Source organism: Podarcis erhardii (genome assembly GCF_964252035.2).
Source record: "Podarcis erhardii genome assembly, chromosome: Z".
Taxonomy (NCBI): domain Eukaryota; kingdom Metazoa; phylum Chordata; class Lepidosauria; order Squamata; family Lacertidae; genus Podarcis; species Podarcis erhardii.
The window spans coordinates 32144324-32164860 of NC_138504.1; the positions used below are offsets into that span (position 1 = coordinate 32144324).

The window sequence follows — 20537 nt, forward strand, 5'->3', positions numbered from 1 at the left end:
GAATGTCCTGAGTGCAAGTGTTGAGTGACATCCTAGTAGGGTGTAGAGGGCATCTCTCTCACACATTGCCTTGTTCTCCCTCCATCTGTTGTCGAGTGCTGGGCCTCCTTCCTGGCTCCTTGCTGAGAATCCCTGCTTTACAGGACTACCTCTGTCTAGTAGGCACAAGGGAGAAGGTGCTGAGGACTTCTAGTATGTCACATAACCAGAGCTGATCTCGTGTACGTGTGTGTGTATGGGGCAGGGGACACTCTCTTCCTCCCCCGCTTCAGCTTCAATCCCTGCTTGTTGTCTGGAGCTACTCCCACCTCCCCAAAAGGCAGGACTAGCTCAATTGGGATTCATCCAGCACCACCAAACCTTGTCCTCCCACCAGTGTTTTGGTAAAGCATGCAGGAAGTGCAACCTGAGCGACAGATGAAGTGAGAGGCTCGGAGATCTGCCCTTTGAAAGCTGAGGGGTGTTAACTGGGGTGCTTTGCATTTGTCCCCCTCTCCATCTCCAACTCAGCCCTACTGTCTGTTACATTATGAACTGACTTGGGTAAGTGAAGAGATTGGAACACCCTTTTGCTCATGCTGGGAGCCCAAGTCTTGGGATCTATATAGGCATAACAATTGGGATTTCCTAATGCACCCATGAAATTAATCTGACAAAAGGGCACCAAAAGGCCTGTGGGAAGGAGGAAGGGAAGGTTTGGTGGTATCCCGGTCTGGGTGGTATCCAGACAGCTGTGATGTTGAGTAGGGCTAGGGAGCTGAATGGAGTTTAGTGACTATGGTTGCTGGGCTTCAACTGGCCCAGTTGCCCAGTTACTGCTGCTGTGAACCCTTATGTGCTTATAACTGGTGTTATCCCACCCCGATTCCAAGATCCATCATTCAAGTAACAATTTGAGTTTTTGGTGCAAAGTGAACCACATGTTATACACTGTGCATATATTGCCATTAGCCTCCCATGGGATTTGATTGTTTACATTTGCTGAAATAAGCACAGTAATTGACAACCAGAGTTAACAAGGGAGGATTAATCAGCTGCAAAAAAAATAGTATGGCACTTTAAGTATACTATAGCAACAGTTAATAGCTGCCATGCAAAAGTCTACCAGAAGCCATGCACCCCGCCCCCCGCTAGTTATAGTGGTTTCCTTTGTCAACAGATATTTGCCATTTCCATCTCTCTCTTCATAACCATTGTAAAATCTAGAATGAACAGCACTCTTCCCCAGTGCCCCCCACCCATCTGCTGGGGCTCTCATTACTATTGTGGATCTATTGAGAGTGGCTAGGAGAGCACCTCACACCTGTTGTTAGGGAAGGGCTTATGCTGATGTGGTTGCCTTGGCAACAGTGACAAAGATGAAAGCCTCTGGGAGAAGCCTTGAATAATAACATGGAGGGACCACATGGGAGAAAAAGCGGGTGTGGAAGGCAGGGGATCCTGAGAGTTTAAAGAGTGGAGAAATAGAGCATGAAGCAGAATTCCCCTGTACACTATAGAATTCAAATTTAAGTTTCAAGCATTTATGCATTTACTCAGTTAGCTCACATTTGCAGAGTCTGAAAACAGTGACAAAAACGGACATTTTAAAATGAAACTTTCATTTCTCTTTATTGTAATTGAGAAGCTGATGAATCACATCTCTGTCATTCTGTTGAGAAACTGAAAATGGGGGCTGGCCACCACAAGCAATCAGCCGATTTGGGACAGCTAATCAGTCCTTGAAGGCTGGTGGCTGACATCTGATCTTCATCCCCTCAGTGATTGGAAAGAAGCTGAGGGGCCACAGGTCACTAAAGATAGCACGTGGGCATTTGCCAAATTTCCGGGTGCCAGAGGGAACCTGTGCCTGGCTTGGGAGAATTCACTCTTCCAAGATAAAGGAAAGGTCGCCCATCTGATGGCGTCCCCAGGAGCTCCTGAGCAGAGCCAGAAAGCAAATCATGGCAGGAAGACTAAGCAAAGGGGGCCTTTTGTCTCTGTGAGTTGGAGGGAACAGTGCCTGGTGGTGCATATGTGGGTGATGACATTCCTCCAACCATGGGCATAGCCAAGGGGTAGGCAGGGAGGGGCAGCTGCGCTCCCCTAAATCAAGTAAAACAATAGAAATACTTAACTACCTGACCATTCACAATGGTTCTGTCCCCCCCAACAAAAGTCCTGCCTGCCCCCCCCCAGTCCTGCCCCCAAAACAAAAATCCTGGCTACACAGTCACTGCGGCTATAAGCAATCTCTAAACCGAACATACCAAAACAGGGAACATAAGCGTTAAAATCCCATAAAATTCAAGCGAACTAATGGGTAAAATTACAAAAGCATGGGAAAACACCAGCAAAACATAAAAAGGTGACTACAGTGTGATCAAAAAACTTCCTCAGGAGTTGGGGAAAACTTGCCTTGGAATGTACAGTTCTCTCAACTGATACAGTGCTCATTAAATATGCTGGGTTCTCTAACTATGCTGGGCTCCTCTTGAGTCTAGTGGCATTTTTCCTGATCCGTAGTATACTTTCTAGCTGACATTCCCAGGCCTACCTGGAAATGCTGCCATGTGTGGGGTTGAACCTGTGACCTTCTGCAAAGCAAGCAGATGCTCTACCCTTGTGCCATGGCGCTTCCCTGTACAGATCAGCTGAAGAGGGGTTAGTGCCCCTGTCCCTCACCAAATGAGGTTATAACCTCTCAGGCCCCTTCAATGCTGTGTCTACATTCTCACTTGCTTTAATTTGGCAGCTGGTACCAAAATCAGTGGGGCTTTTTGTGGGCTAGGAGAATGTACTTGGATGGTGGGAGGGGATGAGTGAGCTCTCTGGGCCAGAAGCTGGCAAGCCCCACCTTAAACCAAGGAGGAGCTCCCTGGTGGTCTCTGTTTGCACTGGGGCAGCACCTACTCCCCACAACTCGTTGGAAGAAAGCAACATGAGGAGGTCTTGTTCCCGGGATTCTTTCCTGGGTATTCGTTCTTTTCTGTGTTTCCTGGCACAGGTTCCTCTCCCTCCTGCCGCTGCTGCCTTCTGTGCATGGAGAAAGATGGAGAAAACCAACGGTCTGAAGGCTTCCCCTGCCAACCATCAGTCACAGGAGCCCATGAAAACTGCTGCCAATGGGGATCCAGAGAGAAAGGAGCTCAGCAACCACAGCAGGTAACTCTCAGAGCAGGTGGCTTTGAGGTCTGCTGCAAGGGGTCCCTGGCACAAGAGCCAGCTTGGCACTGGATACCCAGTGTTGAGGGAGGAAAGGCACCCAAAACATGCTCTTCAATAATTGCTTGCTGCATACCCATACAGAGCTTGTCTGAGGCCCAGGGCAGGGGTCTTGTTCTTGGCTTGACTGTGTAAGTCTGTCAGGCCCTTAGCAGGGCCCCCAGCTGTTTTAGCCCTCTAAAGCCCAGGGCAAGTGTATCTGGTTGTCCACCCCCCTGCAAGGGCCTGGGCTGTTGCCTAGCATAACTGAATAGGGGTCAGTCTGTGCCTAAGGGAGGAGGGGAAGCCTTTGGGGCCACTTGGGAAGGAGTTCAGGGATGAGAGCAAATAGTCCTTCCTGGTGAGCATGGAGGCCTGGGAAATGTTTCCTCCATGGGCGAATTCACAACTCTGAGTTCCAATAGGAAACATACTTTTAGAGTATGGTGCTAATGATGCCAATGTTGTGGGTTTAATCCCCCTATGAGCCAAGAGGTCTGACTCCTGCACTGCAGGGGGTTGGACTAGATGACCCTCAGTGTGACTTCCAACTTTGCATTTCTATGAATCTATGATTCTGAAAATGTATTGGGACCCTCCACAGCTGGGCTTTTGTGAAGCAGCCCTTTCAGATCCCACCCCCAGATTTCTCAAGCAAATGCTTGACTTCTCTGCATCTCAGCACTGCGTGCTCTGGAATAAGGGTGGCTGGGACAGGTGAGAGGAGATCTGATTTTTGTCTCCTCTAGGTTCTCCTTGCAGCCAGCAGGGATAGGATCTCAGATTAGGTCTCCACCTTGTGGTCAAGGCAGGAGGTAGGCTGTAGCTCCCAAAATCCTCCAGTTTGCTTTCCTGCCTATGTTGAGCACAGTCACAAATCAACTCCCTTAAAGTGTGTGTGTGTGGGGGGGTTCTCTAGGGCTAGACAATATGGGAGTCATTACAACTCCCAAGTCAATCAACTTGGATTGATGTGGAGTTCTTGCTTTGATGTGGGAAGGGAGCTTGAGGAGGAGGCAGTGGCAGTGAGAGGGGCAGACCCCCTTATGAAGGGAGGGTGTTCCGCTCCATTCCCACCTCTGCTTGGCAGCCAAGGGTCATCCTTCCTACCTGGTCTCTCTACAGAGTGCCGTCAGCCAATGATGACACGTCCTCAGAACTTCAGCGTGTTGCCGCCTTGGATAATGTGGAAGAGAAATCCCACAAGACAGGAGGCCTCTCCAGGTACTTCTTATGGGGCTCCTTGTGGGGTTGATGAAGCACAGCCAAGATAAAGTGTCTCCTCCTCAGGCTTTGTGGTAGCCTTTACAGTGGAGATGGAAAATGCAATAGGAGCCCAGCACTCTGTGGAGCAGCAGTCTTTGGAAGTGGGGGGGGGGTCAGCCTGGGTGGATGTGGAGGTTGTGCTGAAATTGTGCCCATCAGCAAAACCAAAGAGTAGTCTCTATGAGCTACTCCGCTCTAGATGGGGATGTTACAAGAAAGGAGATTCCGACTCAACTTTATGAAGAATTTTCTGAGGGTAAGAGCCATTCAACAGTGGGACGGACTCGCTTAGATGATGGTGGACTCTCCATTCATTGGAGGTTTTAAACAGAGGTCAGAAGGCCATCTGCCAGGGATTCTTGTAGCTGTGACTCCTGCATTGCAGGGGATTGAACTAGGTGGCCCTTGCGGATCCCTTCCAACTCTACAATTCTATGATTCTATTATTTTGACTCATTACCCATAGCTGAGCTGGTGTTTCAAGACTTAGGAACATAAGAGATTGTAATTTACTCAGGCAGAGCATTAGCCCATCTAACTCAGTATTATCTAATCCTGCCTATGCACAGTTTCAGGCAGGAGTCCTTTCCCAGCCCCACCTTGTGCTGCTGCCAGGGGTTGAACCTGGGACCTTCTGCATGCAAAGCAGGTGCTCTGGCCACTGAGCTATGGCCCTTGCCCACAATTCCACCCTGCTGGGGGTGCTCTTGAAAGCCCATAAGGGACATTTGTGGAGATGGCCTAGAACGTGGTAGGAGTTTCAAGGGAGGCCCTGCTAGCTGTGGCTGCTGAAGAACCCTCTGCTGTTTCCCCTCCTAAGAAGCACTTGATTGAACAAGATGGGCAAGAGGAGGCTTCGTAACCCTCACAAGCCCCGAGGACTTTGTCTTCCTCTTTTGCTGATTCCCAGGAAAGCTGATGACAGTGAAGGTCACAGACTTGGATGGCTCTAAAAGTGGATTGGACTGATTCATGGAGGAGAAGATGGCTATCAATGGTGACTAGCCAGGATGGCTATACTCCACTTGCACTGTTAAAGGCAAAAATGCATCTGAATCCCAGTTGCTGGAGACCACAGGAGAGGGGAGTGCTCTTGTGTTCGAATCCTGCTTGCAGATTTCCCATAATGGGCATCTGGGTGGCCACTGTGAGAAGAAGATGGTGGACTAGATGGGCCATTGTCTTGATCCAGCTACAGGGCTCTTCTTTTGATCCCTCCTGGCAGCTTAGAAGGAGTGAGATGCTTCAGCACCTAGATTAGGCACTTAGGGGGAAGCAATGGGCAGAGTGGGGCTGTGTAACTGCAGCTCAGAGGGAGAGAGAGGGAGAAAAACTGTACACTTCTCCTGCCCAGGGTGAATGTGAGGGGAGACTCTACTCCACTGCTCCACTGGAAATGTAAGGGTGTTCTCTCTCCCCTCCCCATTTGCAAAGCTTGACCCTTTCCCTTCTCTCTTCCTTTTCTAGGATAGCCCGCCTGGTGATGGTTATCCGGGGTTGGGCCAATAAAGGCTTGAAAGAAGAAGAGCGGCGGCCAGACTCCTTCCTGGAACGATTTCGAGGACCAGATGTCAAGACTTTGGCAGTAGCTGCAGCAAGGGGCGATGGGTTTGATACCCATGACAGAAAGACAAAGTGAGACTCCCTCCTGGCTGGCTGGAGCTGCTTTGGGAGGCTTTGCATGGGCCAGGAAAGGAAATCATAGGCCACCTTCCCTCTTCTTCTCACCCCCCATCTCTTTCTTCATCTTCATCTTCCTCCTTCTCTTTCTTCTTTCTCCCACTTCCTACCTCTTCCTCTTCTTCCTCCTCTTCTTCACTTTCTCCTCCTCCTCCTCTTTTTCTTTCTTTTCCTCCTTCTCCTCCTACTTCTTCCTCATCTTCCCCCTCCTGCTTCTTTCCCCTTTTCCTCTTCCTTTTCTTTTTTCCTCCTCCACCATAAATAAGGGGCAGGCCTCATTGGTAAGGTTGGACCTTGCCATTAGCCATGGTAATTTGAGCAAAGAAGAAAGGGAAGGCTGCTGGAGAGTGAAAGAGGCTCACAATCAGCCAGGGTCTTTGGCACTGAGCAAACAGGGTCTTCCCTGAGAGGTGAAGTGGAATGTGTTAATTACCAGAGAGCAGCAATGGTTCTGGGCTGCTGAGGCCCAGTGAGGCTTTTGCAAAACAGGAGCAGGCAAGAGTGTTCAGGCCATTGTGTAAGGCTGTTGTGCAAGTGCTGAGGTTGTTGGTCATTGTAGACAAGGCTGAGGAGAGGAACGGGGCATTCCTTTTCTTCCCATTCTACACTTTAGAAATAAAAATTGCCATACTTTGACAGCCTTCAAGGTATGCCATCAAGGCCTTTCAGGGAACAGGAGGTTGGGCTTGCTCTAGTGATTCTAGCAGCCAGGACCTCCTGCCTTCTCCCATCTAATGCCCTGTGAGCCAGCCCACCCCTTTCCCTCTCCCATGAGGCCTAAGATGGGGTTGGACACTTCTGTAACAATCTGAGGTACTGGATGGAGATCTCAGAACACCCAAAGTGGAGAGCAGGCAGCTGGGGGGGGGGGCTTTCCTTTGGGGCATCTTGTTGGCCACTGTGAGAACAGTATGCTGAACTAGATGGGCTCTCTTTAGCCTGATCAGCTACTGCAGGGTTCCTCTGATGTTCTCGCCGGGCAGCTTAGAAGGTATGAGACGCTTCAGGAACAGGAAGGCTGATTGGACATTTGGATGGAAGGAAGGGGTGGGCCTGGGGTGTTTACTTCTCAGTCACTGTGCTGTGGCCACCTCTGGTCATCTGTCTGGGTAAAGGAGGTCTGTGTGTGCTCACTTAACCCTTTCAGTTTTATGTACTCCAAATCACACCCACCCCCCACAGTGTGAATTCATTGCCTTAGCTGCAATTTAGACTAGGGATTTGAAGATTGCAGGCTCTCTCCACCACCATCTCCCCTCTAGGCCAGATCCATTGAAGACTCATTGCGGCCACTGAAATGTTTTGCTTCTATCTGCAGGAAGAAATGGAAAGTCTTTGTGATGAATCCCGCAGGGGACTGGTATTACCGATGGCTTATGGTCATTGCAGTCCCAGTCCTGTATAACTGGTGCACGTTGGTAGCACGGTGAGTCCTTGGAACCCATGTTTTTGAGAGGTGGGCACAAGAGAAGGGGGGGGGGTTAGATTCCGCCCAGAGCACCTATCTGCACCAATCTGCAGAGCATGATGTGAGTCCTTGTGACTCCTCTCCCCGCTGCTGTTTCTCTCCTGATCCTCTCCCCCAGAACTTCTCTTCCTAGGAAGCATGGATTTAACAATCCTTAATTTGCTGGAGTTTCAGTAGTTACAGGGTTAACTCACTGCTGAAACTCTGGGAGGTTGCTTATGACACTTCCAACACATGGAATTATTTATTATTTCTATTTTATTCATTTATTAAATTAGTATACCATCCTTCAATGGAATATTGCAGGATGGTTCCCAACATAAAAATACAAAATGAGAACACGAATACATAATAAAACAAGAGCAACCCCCCATAACGTCCCCAAACACATTTAAAATGTCATAGAATGTTTAATAAGTCAAAGGCCTCGTTATAAAGAAACATATTTGCCTGGTGCTTAAAGATAATGTCATGAAGGCACCATATGAGCTTTCCTGGGGAGATCATTCCATAAATGGGGTGCCACCACTGAAAAGGCCTGCTGTCATGTTACTGCCCTCTAGAAACCTTGTGGAAAAGGCACATGAAGAAGGGCTTCTTGTGGTCCTTGATGAGTGGTCCCTGCTCCAAGAATCCTGCCAGGGAAACACAGTGTGAGGCATTTTGGATTGGGCCCAGAAATGAATTGGCAGCCAGTGCAGTTGGGCCAGGAAAAGGGTAATATGCCCAAACCATCTTGCCTCAGTGAGCAACCTGGCTGCTGAATTCTGCACCAGCTGAAGTTTCTGAACTGTCTTCAGAGGCAGCCCCACAAATAACATATTGCAGTAATATAACCTAGAGGTTACCAGAGCATAGACAACAGAAGTTAGGCTACCCCTGTCCAGATAGTGGTGCAGCTTGGCCTCCTTGCTTCCCAATCAGCTGCCCGAGCCACCAGAGGGCTGCTGCCTTCTAATTGTCTCTCTCACCCTCCTCACCACAGGGCCTGTTTCAATGACCTCCAAAGGAAGTACTGGATCTGGTGGCTAGTTCTAGACTACATCGCAGATAGCATCTACATTGCAGACATTGTCATCCGCTTTCACACAGGTGAGGGAGCTGTGTGGGGAGGAGCCTGGCTCAGCCTTCATCTCACTATGGTGGTTAAGGATTCCACCTCCAGCACTTGTGAGACAGAAAATGGCCCCAATAAAGCAAATCTTATTAATGGCAGTTCTGAAAAATAGAGTTCCCCAATGAAAGATTTATCAGCCTTCACTGCTGAATAATTTTCTTAAAATTACCCACCCGGGCATCAAAATTCAGGTCTGGCAAAAGCCTCTGCCTTGATATCATATTGAGCTGATGAATGATCTGAATGCTGTGGGGTGGGTGGGAGGAGTGCAGAATCTCATGCTCTCCCACTATCTGGGGCTGGGACATCTTTTCAACAATCACCACCCACCCTACAAGCTCACCACTCTAAGGATGGGAGGCCTGTTTTGCTTAGAATCCTGTGTGCTGTAAGTCCTGCCTGCTCTCCACAATGCTGTTGCTACCTGGCTCTAGTTGGATTACAAGGCTGGAAATGGGTGAAATCCAAGGCATGTGGAATGAACAGATTGGATGGAAATAAACACATCACCATATCTGCAGTGACAGCACTAGGCAAAGATTTTGCTGCGTTTTAATGCCTCACACTGTGTTTCCCTGGCAGGTTTCCTGGAGCAGGGATTACTCGTCAAGGACCTCAAGAAGCTGCGTGATAAGTACATTGCCACCATGCAGTTCAAGCTGGATGTCCTCTCTGTTTTGCCCACTGACTTTGCTTACTTTGCCGTCGGCTTAAACCGCCCCGAGTTGCGCTTCAACCGGCTCCTGCATTTCTCCCGCATGTTTGAATTCTTTGACCGGACGGAGACACGGACCAGCTACCCAAACATCTTCCGAATCTGCAACCTGGTGATGTACATCTTGGTCATCATCCACTGGAATGCCTGCATTTACTATGCTATCTCTAAGGCCATTGGCTTTGGAGAGGACACCTGGGTGTATCCCAACATCTCAGACCCAGAGTTTGGTTATTTGACAAGGGAGTACATCTACTGCCTCTATTGGTCCACACTGACCTTGACTACCATTGGGGAGACCCCTCCGCCAGTGCGTGATGAAGAGTATCTCTTCGTCATCTTTGACTTCCTGATTGGTGTCCTCATCTTTGCTACCATTGTGGGAAATGTGGGCTCCATGATCTCCAACATGAACGCCACCAGGGCAGAGTTTCAGGCCAAGATTGATGCAGTCAAGCATTACATGCAGTTCCGCAAAGTGAGCAAGGACATGGAGGCCAAGGTGATCAAGTGGTTTGACTACCTCTGGACCAATAAGAAAACTGTGGAGGAGTGGGAGGTCCTGAAGAACCTGCCTGACAAGCTGCGGGCAGAGATAGCCATCAACGTCCACCTGGAGACGCTGAAGAAAGTGAGGATCTTCCAGGACTGTGAGGCTGGGCTTCTGGTGGAGCTGGTGCTCAAGCTCCGCCCCCAGGTATTCAGCCCTGGAGACTATATTTGCCGGAAGGGGGACATTGGCAAGGAGATGTATATCATCAAGGAAGGGAAGCTGGCTGTTGTGGCAGATGATGGCGTGACCCAGTATGCTATGCTCACAGCAGGCTGCTGCTTTGGGGAGATCAGCATCCTCAACATCAAAGGAAGCAAAATGGGGAACCGGAGGACGGCAAATATCCGGAGCATTGGCTATTCCGACCTCTTCTGCCTGTCTAAGGAGGACCTCATGGAAGCAGTGACAGAGTATCCAGATGCCAAGAAAGTCCTGGAGGAGCGTGGGCGAGAGATCCTCACCAAAGAAGGTCTGTTAGATGAAGCAACTGCAGCAGAGGGCATGGAAGGTATGGATGTGGGGCAAAAGCTGAGCAGGCTGGAGGCCAGCTTGGACATGCTGAATGCCCGGTTCTCCCGCCTCCTGGCTGAGTATGATGCTGCCCAGATGAAGCTCAAGCAGCGTGTCACCTCCCTGGAGACCAAAGTGAAGCAAGACCAGCAGGATGACTTCTTCTCTGATGGTTCCATTAGCCCATCCACAGAAGAGGGGAAAGCCAAACCTTAACCTACTGCGCTGCCATCTGGATTTGAGGCAGCAGCATTTCCTTGCATCTGATGCCCATCCAGACTGCCTTGCAGTAACCCTGTCTCCACCAATGCTGCTCCCTAGCTGACTCTTTCTCTGCCCTTAGTCCATTCCCAGCTGTATGTTCCTGGTGACTTTCACCAGGGTCCTTTTAAGTCTCTCTTGAACTGCTTTGAGAAGGTCAGACACCCTCCATTTCTTTCCTCAAGTTGCATGTTCCTCCTCTCACCCTCGCCCCCAAATGGGCCAAATAGCACTGCCTCTGGCAGGTGCTTATTTGGAACATTCCCATCAAGTAACCCACTACAGTAGACCACATTACCTGCTTACAATCTTATTTTGACAACCACTTTTGTGAAAATCTCTAAGCCGGTCCAGGTCCTTCCTGTTCGTGGAGCACATTCAGAGAAAACCTCTCCCTGTGAACTGCCTATGCTCCCTAAGTCTGCATAGAGGGCAAAGGAAGGGGATGTGTGCACTTGGGTGTGTGGGATGTTGGTGTTTGCTAGGGCCTGAACCCACCTGCTTCAGTGAGGATTATAAGATTTTGGAAATGTGTTAGTTGAAGATTGCTTGTATGCCTGCAATCCTGCCATCCCACACAAGCTCTTTAGCCCTGGTTCTGCTGCCTGGCTGCTCAAGCGGGCAGTGCTGTCTCATTCAGTCTCATTCCCTTTCTGCTCTTTGAGGCTTTTAAGATCCCTCCTGACTGAGTTTCCCCCTCAGTTCTTGAAGACTTTACAGCTCCTTCTGCATCGACTTTAGAGCTCCAATTGATGCCTCTCTTTAGCAAGCATTGCCTTGGGGGCTCGACACACCCCAGGCAGGTAGGGGGGACCCCGTACTTGTCCAGGGAAAGTGATTGAGCCCAACACAAATTCTGAACCTGGAACCTATCCCAGAAATGCTGGAGAGGAAAATCTCCTCACATTTCACATGAAGGATTAAGCTGAAGTGGCTGCCCCATGTGTGCTGGGTAGAAATGGCCAGCTGAACATCAGGACAGGCTTGGTTGAGACCATACCCCTCTTTCTTGTTTAACTCACCAGTATCCCTTGGCTAATGCACAATAGCTCTGCCATTCTCAGGGAAACACCCACCCCCTGCAGCCCTCTCCCTTGTCCATTCCTCTCTTGCCTCAGTTCATGACTGAGCCAGTTTACACAGAACAAGGAACTTTGGACCCAAAGGCTGTTTACTTGCCCGAAACTCAGATTTCAGTTTTGGAGCCCTCTTGTCAATTTCCATTTTATGCACCGAATGAAAATTGGCCACTTTCCTCAGGGTTAGTTGTGGAGGAGGAGTATACTTAGTCAAAGTGTTTCTATCAAGTTTTCACTGGGTCTGCTCAGATCCTGCCTGGAACCATGAATTCCTCCAGATCCATTTCTGGAATGAAACAGAAGCTCACAAGAATTTGGGGTGGAGCTGCTGGGTATGGGAGCAGGACCCATCACCCAAAAAGCCCACAATGCTTCCAGTGTGTGTCTGGCAAGCACATGACTTGATGTGGACTCTACACCTGAGCCAAGGAAGCCACAACTGACAGGCGTCCTGTGGGGCACTTTACACATCTTCAAAATAAAGAGCTCAGATGTGAGCAGCCAGTGGGTTTACCAGATGGGTTGCATAGGTGCCTCCCTGCGCCCTCCCCCCAGTTTCCTGGCTGCTCTGGTTGGACTACGCAGACTGTGACTCTTTTACCCTGGGGCTTTGGGTCTGCTCAAGCTAATGTTCCATGAGCTTATTTACTTAACAAACAAATTGCCCTGCAGCTCTCCTTGCAGTGTGTGTGTGTGTGTCTAGCAATGTTACATAGCGGCGGCGGCGACAGCAGCAGCTGCAGCAACAGCAATACATTCCTTTCCAGATCCCACAGACCTCTGGCTTCCCAGCTGCAAATGGTGAGCCACAAGGGGGCGCTGTGTACAGTGGAATGAATTGCAGTCCTGCCTGGCTCAGCCTGATTGGAATGGAGACACACTGAATGTGGGAGCGTCTCTCAAGCGGAAACCCAGAGCAGAGGGGCCCAGCTTTTCCCCTGGAGCCAGAAGCAAATCTTCTCTCTGGAAAGCAAACCTTGTTGTGCTGGAAGGCCTGGTGAGCTGGTCTGCTCATCCAATCCATGTGCTGTTGCATTCATTTTCCTTCGGGAGGGAGTCTGCATGCAAATGACTTGTGGGCCAGCATGAATTTCACAGACCCTCAGGCTTCTGAAGTGCCTATTGCATTGCCCTCCAACTGTTCCTGAACCTATCCCAGGGAAGGAGGGCTCATTTCAAGATGTCACACCCATTTATACTTTTTATAAAGAGTTTTCCTGCTGAGGTTACTCATTAGTTATAAATATGGTTGCTAAAACTCATCTTTTGTCATTTTGTATCTTATGTTTCAAGTGAGGGAAGGTGTGACAGTGGCTCCTTTTTGCTCATGGCAGGGTCCTGTTCCACTGGGATCCTTTGTCTCCTTCCCCCCAACCCTGCCTGTCCCACAGTTGTGTAGCATGGGGTGTGTGTGCAAGGGCCACTGTGGCCCTGGGTGCAGAATTCTGATGGGGTCCAACTCAACACCCCCACAACAGGTTCCCTTACTGAGGCCACATGGCTGCACCACACTGTTGACTCAAGTTCAAATTGTGGTGATCGCATGGTTGGTGGTTCGAATACCTGTGGCGGGGTGCACTCTTGTCGTTTGGTCCCAGCGCCTGCCAACCTAGCAGTTCGAAAGCACCCCGGGTGCAAGTAGATAAATAGGGACCGCTTACCAGCGGGAAGGTAAACGGCGTTCCGTGTGCTGCGCTGGCTCACCAGATGCAGCTTGTCACACTGGCCACGTGACCCGGAAGTGTCTGCGGACAGCGCTGGCTCCTGGCCTATAGAGTGAGATGAGCGCACAACCCTAGAGTCTGGCAAGACTGGCCCGTACGGGCAGGGGTACCTTTATCTTTACCTTTATGACCCCCTAGATCCTTTTCACATGCCCTACTGTCAAACCAGTTGTCCCCCTTCCTATATTTGTGCAGCTGGTTATTCCTGCCTACATTTGTCCCTATTGAAATTCATTGTGTTACTTTGGGCCCATTTCTCAAATCTATTAAGGTCATCTTGAATCTTGATTCTGTCGTCTGTGGCATTAGCTACCCCTCCCATTTTTGTGTCATCTGCAAATGACCCTGAATTAATACCCTGTTAATACACATAGAGTTGATGGCAAGAAGGGTGAGGATAGTTTTGGAGGTCATGTGTGCCTGGAACCCCTTTGGGGGAAGGGCAGTGGGTGTAGACAGCTTTGGAGTGAAATAAGGGTTGCAAAGGGCCCCTGGCACACACGACCACATGGTTGCCTGCCACTTGCTTTGTCATTACTGCTTTCTGCTTGAGGCAAGCTGGGGATTTGACTCATTTTCTGTGTGAAAATCCAGGATCCATGATGCACTTTGCTGCTTCTGAGACCACAACAAGAGCGTTTGTGTGGGGTGGAATGCAAGACCACAGATTCTGCTTAAGGGCAATCTGTGCACACAGTGTTTTGAAGGATTTTTTGTTTGTTTGTTTTTTATAACAGAGAACCCTCAAGAGTGAGAGCTGTTTCAGCACTCTGGACAGCGGCTGCAGGGCTCATCTGCAGAGATACAATCTCAGGGAAACACGGAAGAGCTGATGATGAGGGTGACAATGACAGCGTATGCATGCTTGCTCCTTGAAAAGCCTACCCAGCCCACCCTATTAACCTACTTAGGAAAATCCTAAACCTTTAAACCATTACTTGACAGAATTCAAAGCAGTCTGCCTGGTTTCTTATGGTGCTAGGAATTCAGAGGTTCCCAAATGCCCTAATGAAATTAAGGCTAGCATTTCAGTGGCTAATAAACAGACATTTGTGCTAATGTAGAGGACCCCAGTAGGGAGACACAGCATTGCTTGGGGGAAAGCTCAGTCCCTGGGAGAAGCTGAAGGAGCATCTGGCATCCCTTGAGGGTCTTCCTGGTACTGGCTTCAGCCTCAAGAATCCTGTGACGAGGGCAAGATTGGGGGAAACCATGCAGCCAACTGCAGCAGCTTGAGAGCTCAGTGGGAAATTTCACCCAAGCCTTGAGGTCTGAAGCAGGAGAAAGAGGCCTCAAAGCATCCTTCGAGGTGCCTCCCAGGCAGTCTTCTTAGATGAAAAAACTGTTTCCTTCAGGGAGTAGCTTTCCCATTCCAGCGGTATTTTCACTGTTGGAAACTGGCTTCTTTAGATAATACTAGGTAAAATCCTTGGGGCAGGTTATTTCCAAAAGGACACCTGCTGCCCTAGCTCCACTCATATACTTCACTGCTGGGTCTCTGCATATATCTGCATGCCTTTCATTAGTGTGGGAAATTATTTGATAACCTCATAAATCTATCCTGCAAAAGTGAAGTGCCCAAGCTGAAATCCAGGTGCAAGGAAATACTCACAATTTGTCACATGGAGAAGCAAGCCAGGAACTTGAACATATGCTCAAATTATCCATTTGTTCCTGAATACACCAGCCCCAAGCACCACCCTCCCTCCTCCCCTGACACTAGCATTTACTCCAAAGTAATGCCATTCTGATTCCAATCCACCAAAGCCAAGGGAAATCAGACAGAAGGTTGTGGATAGCATCTGACACAACAACCTTTACTGCTGCCAATTTGGCTTCCCTGCTTCTGAACTCTAAGTGCTGTTTGGGGGGTTTAAATGAGGCCATTAGTGGTTGGTTTGGGGTTCCTTCTAATTAATCCATGTTTCAAGCTCTGCAGCCAAATCAAAGAGTTCTGGATGCTCAGATATGAGATGGAAGCCTCCCTCTGCAGGGAAAGAAGGAAGGAATATCAGCCTCACCATCACAGGAAAGGCTCTTCCCAGAGCCAAAGAGTACAGCAGTCAGCTAGGCTTCAGCAAGAACAGCACCCAAGCTTGAGACTCCCAAAAATGTGTGAGGGTGTACATGTAGGGTTCCAGGATTTCAGGCAGGGGCCCTTTCCCAGTGTCACCTGACAATGCTGCTGAGGGGTTGAGCCTGGAACCTTTGGCATGCAAAGCAGGTGCTTTGAACACTGATCTGTGGCCCTTGCCCACAATTCCACCCCACCAGCGGTGCTCTTGAAAGAAGCCTATAAAGGCCCAGAAGTAGGAGAAGTTCCAAGGGGAGGCCCTGCTACCTGTGACTGCTGCACTGGGGGCGTGGGTGTCATAGCATACAATAAAAGAATTGTAGATTTGGGAGGGACCCTGAGTGCCATCTAGTCCAACTGCCTGTAATGCAGGAATCCCAGCTAAAGTATCCCTGAAAGATAGCCATCCAACCTCTGCTTGAAAACCTCCAAGGAAGGAGAATCCACCATCTCCCAAGGGAGACTGTTCTACCATTGAGCAGTTCTTACTGTCAGAAGGTTCTTCCTGCTGTTCAGTCAGAAATCTTTTTTGGGGGGTAAGTTGAATCCATTGGTTTGGGTCTTACCCTCCTGAGCAGGAGAAAACTATTTTGCTCCATCTTGCATATGGCCAGGGGCATACCTAAGGGTTGGTCAGGTTGGCCCTCACCAAGGATGCATCCCTCCTCTCTGGCTTGGAATGGCTAGAAGCCCACATGCCCACACATTTGCATACTACATGGGCTGCTACTCCCCTGCTCTGGTAGGCTGGGCAAGGCATGCAGGCTCCTCTGGGGACCTCAGTGGAGGAATCGGGTCACTGGTGTGAGACATTGCAGCAACCCTGTGGGGTCCTCCCCCATTCAGCTGACTGCACTATTAGACGTGTGAGCAGAGCACCCAGCAGGGCTTGGAAGGAAAAAAGATGAGAGAGCAGGCGAGAGTTGCAGGAGGAAGAAAAAAGGAAGGGAGGAAGGTTGGAGGCAGAAGGGAAAACAGCAAGCACAGGAAGGCAGGAAGACAAGCTGAGAGATGGACTGACAGAGGAGGAGGTGGGGAGGTGAAGCATAGCAGACCCTACCCCAATGGCACTGGCAGAGTGCAAAAAGTTATGAAAGACAAACGCTTTGAGTTTCTGGTCCTTGCCAAGGGTGCAAGGGAACCTGGATACCCCTCTGAATCTGACAGATATTTGGCTTTCCTGTCTCCTCTCAGTCTCCTCTTTTTCAGGCTAAACATACCCAACTCCCTCAACCATTCTGCATAAGGCTTGGTTTCCAGAGCCTTCATTATCTTGGTCACTTTCCTCTGCGTGTGTTTCAGCTTGTCAAAATCCATCTTAAATTATGGTGCCCAGAAGTGGGCACAGGACTCTAGGTGGGGTCTAACAAATCCAAAATAGATTGAGTGAGGGAAATTCTCCCTCCTTTCCTGATTCAGAGTTGCTAATGTTGTTGGATGCATGCAGTCTCCATTCTGGCACTTATCCAGGGGTGGTAGTGTTTGCAGGGATGAGATTGCACATGCGGATCAGCTCCTGAGCCAGAACTGCAGTTGGTGATGAAAGCTCCAGGTTCAAATCCCAGCTTAGCCCCTCAGAGAATCATGAGTTGCTCAGTCTCAGACCAAGAGAGAGATTTTGATTCATGTTTTCCTGGGTCAGGGGCTGTTGGGGAGCCTTCCCTGTCCTCTGCAGTCAGTTCATGCCACTGTGTTGAGTGGGCTGATCCTGCCTTTGAACAGGGATCATGGTCCTTTCATCACTCCTGTCGCTTTCGCTCCTTTAGCTGAATTCCCATCAGGATAAAGAAGACTTTAGTGAAAAGGTCGGATGAACAAGAGAAATGCTAGAAAGGCACTTTTGAAGTGTGAAGGAGGAGGGGCGCCTCCCCTCTCCACAACCCAAGCCAAGCTATACATAATTCAGACTTGTTAATTGCTCTTTTTACCACGCCCTGCGTACCCATTAATCATCATGGCTCTTTCTTTTCTTCTCTTTAATTCAAACCACCACTTTTGGGTCTTGCACTGCCCAGAGCCAATATTGATTAGTTTTAAATATATATATTACAAACATGAATTTCTTCCAATGAGATTTATAAAGGATGGTGCCATTTTGTAATAACACATTTTCCAATGAAAGGAAAAACGGAGCATAGGAGACCTCAGGCTTATTTCCTTTAACAGCCTGTGATTGAGGGTGCGGGAAGGAGGGGGGTGCAGAGGAGTTGAAGGTGGGAGATGCCTGGGTTCCTGAAAAGGACATCCCACTCTCTGGTCTTCTCCGGGGGCAGTACTATCCCACTTTTGTATAAGGAGGACACTTCTTTGGCACAAAACTTTGCAAGGCTCTTCTTCTACATGGAGAGATCAGGGAGTTTCCTGCCCCCGCCCAAAAAGAAACAAATGGTTTGCCAGGAATACAGCTGGTTTTTTTCTCACACTTTGCAGCACTGAGTCATTCTGCTGCTCTGCTGGGTTTTGGTGGGGAAAAAAGAAGAGAAATTCTGCTCCCAGTGTTTGTACCAGGGGTGACCTATCCCATTTCACCACCTAAGGTAAAATGCAAAGGTGTTGCTCTGCCAATGGCCTCCCCACCAGAGGTGGAGTGGGCCACTCCCACTTGTCTCACTTACCAGGGTCACAGGGTTGCGGGTTCTGGTGCAGTCTGCCTCACTGGGCTGGCCCTGGTTCCCATGCAAGGATGGATGGTGTGTGGTGCCAGTGTGCTGTTGCACCTGTTTCAATGGCCAACCAGGTGCAACAGCCACACTTGCCACTCTGCTCCCCAGAGACTGGAGGTGACCCATAGCCTTTTACCTTGTAGCCACTGCTGACCTTGTCCTCCAATGGAGCATAAGGAGTGTTGGAATCCTAGAAGCCAAAATCCAAGTTTGGGGCAAGTACTATTTGGTGACAGAACCCCAGCAAAATTTTAACATTGCAAAACATCCAGCAAAAAAAGCATAGAAATATAGGCTTTAAAGCCTTTAGAATGTGCCTTTGCGGTGAACTGCCAAGTATCCTACTTTCCTAACAAAACAGGTCACATGTCTGGTATGTTATAAAATGGTTTACTTAAAAGAAACTCCAAATGTCAGATTCATGTGCTTTTTCCATACAGCAGTCAGAAAAAAGTTGCATAGGCAGTAAAATATGCCTGGTCACAAAATGGTAAGGTCCTAAACTATTCATATAGGCAAAATGCTAGTTTTAGATTCCTTTGCTGTCTGAAACAAAAGAGGCTGGTTAAAGCCATGCGGCTGGAGGAAGCAGCTCAGAACTCACACATTGAGTTCACATGTAGACTGAATACAGCAAAAGACTTGATGGCCAATTTCCTCCCAAGGTGAGGGGAAATGACATAGGCTAAACCTGACAGTACAGCTTACTCTATAGTACTAACCCCTTCATGCTTTAATTAGGCTCAAGCATGCTGGTTATATGAGACAGGTTACCCCACAAGGAAGACAGAGTTCTGACAGAGAAACATTTTTAGTGGTGGTGGTGCTCCTCAAGCACTACTAATCCTTGGGACAGCCCAGCCCTTCCCCTGTTGCAGGAGTGAGGCAAGCCACTGCCTAGCTGTGCACAGAAAGAGACACCGAACAGGTCTTCTCCTCAAAGCTGGTGAGTCTCACCACTGCATGTATGGCAGAAGTGTCCATGGGTGGGTGGCGGGGAGATTCTCTCAGTGATAAGAGAGACTTTTGGAGGTGGAGCAGGAGAAAGCAACACAGCTGCCCTAGCTAGGCTTTCTGTCCCAGGACTTTACATGCGTTCATTTTCTGTGTTTTCTTATGTAAACTGTAGACATTTGGTCTGGTGGTCTGTATCTTGGGCATTGCCTCTGGAATTACTGGGTCATCTGCCTGGCAGTTAAAGGTCTTAAGGATACCAGCCCAGAATAAAATAAATAAAGGACTGTATGAGAGGAGTATTGCCAGGCAGGCAATAGAGGCAAATGGGGTTGGATCCCAGGGACATGTAGAAGAGAGACTGCCACTGACTCTCCAAGATTTAGATGGTATTCTAATAGTAGGCAGAATGCAAAGAGCAGTGACTCACAGTGGGTCAAAATTGGCATGTGTGCATAGCAAGGATTACCCAGACCAGAAGATAAAAGGAATTCCTAGCCCCAAAGAATGTAATTTATCCCACTGGGGAGACATGGTGTGTGTGTGTGTGTGTGTGTGTGTGTGTGTGTGTGTGTGTTTCGATTATTCAAGAGAACATACAGACTCTTTGTTCAGTGATGTGGCCATCCTATACCATGGGTTTAAACCTTCTCTCCAGTGGCCTCCCGAGGGATCATTTGTACAAACAGTACAGACCTATACCCCATTCTCCTCTATGGAGCTGGTTAACTGGGCAGTCAGCATGCCTAGATCAACATGCAACAGAACAGATATCCAAGTCCTATTAAGAACCCTTTTCAGTGAGTAGTGAGAGTTGCTTGTGCACGTGAAGGCAGTAATGAGCAAAATAGACCTGGCTGATAATACTCAAAGACCTACTTATGTCACTCAAATCTTAGGAACTGTGGCTCATGTACATCAATAGTGGGACTCAAATTCCCCCATGAGCCAGTGGGGAATAAAAATGTCAAAAAAATAATTGAGCGCAGGAATAAGAAGAATGGGGAAGTAGCTATGAATTGGACTAAAGTACAGGGAGTAAGTAGTACAGGATCCAGGAAAGCATCCATTGGAATACCATTATAGACTTTTGAATGCATTAAAAATATGGAGAGGAATAGACACCGAATATGCAGATCATTTGCCTCTCCTAAGAGGTTTCTTTAAGGATCAAAGCACTCCTGATGTAAAGAGAGTATTGGCAGCAAAGCCAGGCTACCCAGGGAAGCCCAGGGAAGAAATTTTACCATTGGCTGCCCACGTTTTTAACTCCCAAGAAGAGAGAGACAG

At 48.8% G+C, this 20537-nt stretch overlaps 1 protein-coding gene across 4 annotated transcripts; it reads left to right on the forward strand.

Moving 5' to 3' along the window:
• Nucleotides 1-31: 31 nt before the first annotated feature.
• CNGA2 (cyclic nucleotide gated channel subunit alpha 2) lies at nucleotides 32-14503 on the forward strand. 4 transcript variants are annotated; one of them, XM_081847026.1, is made up of 8 exons: nucleotides 32-192; nucleotides 2987-3144; nucleotides 4309-4407; nucleotides 5917-6084; nucleotides 7448-7555; nucleotides 8583-8689; nucleotides 9297-10490; nucleotides 14294-14503. In XM_081847026.1, exons 2-8 carry the CDS (start codon nucleotides 3032-3034, stop codon nucleotides 14308-14310), a joined length of 1806 nt encoding a protein of 601 aa, XP_081703152.1. In that variant the 5' UTR covers nucleotides 32-192; nucleotides 2987-3031; the 3' UTR covers nucleotides 14311-14503. The 4 variants fall into 4 exon arrangements, with proteins under 4 accessions (XP_081703152.1, XP_081703150.1, XP_081703151.1 ...); XM_081847024.1 differs by lacking the exon at nucleotides 14294-14503 and having other exon boundaries at nucleotides 9297-13094; XM_081847025.1 differs by lacking the exons at nucleotides 32-192; nucleotides 14294-14503 and adding an exon at nucleotides 242-543 and having other exon boundaries at nucleotides 9297-13094.
• The last annotated feature ends 6034 nt before the right edge of the window (nucleotides 14504-20537 follow it).

Excerpts from the sequence above, each read along its gene's own strand:
- CNGA2 (XM_081847023.1), top strand. The coding sequence starts at position 2,798 with ATGAGTGAGCTCTCTGGGCCAGAAGCTGGCAAGCCCCACCTTAAACCA. Across the intron at positions 4,408-5,916 it reads AAGACAGGAGGCCTCTCCAG|GATAGCCCGCCTGGTGATGG; the intron begins GTACTTCTTATG and ends TTCCTTTTCTAG. Across the intron at positions 8,690-9,296 it reads TGTCATCCGCTTTCACACAG|GTTTCCTGGAGCAGGGATTA; the intron begins GTGAGGGAGCTG and ends TTTCCCTGGCAG.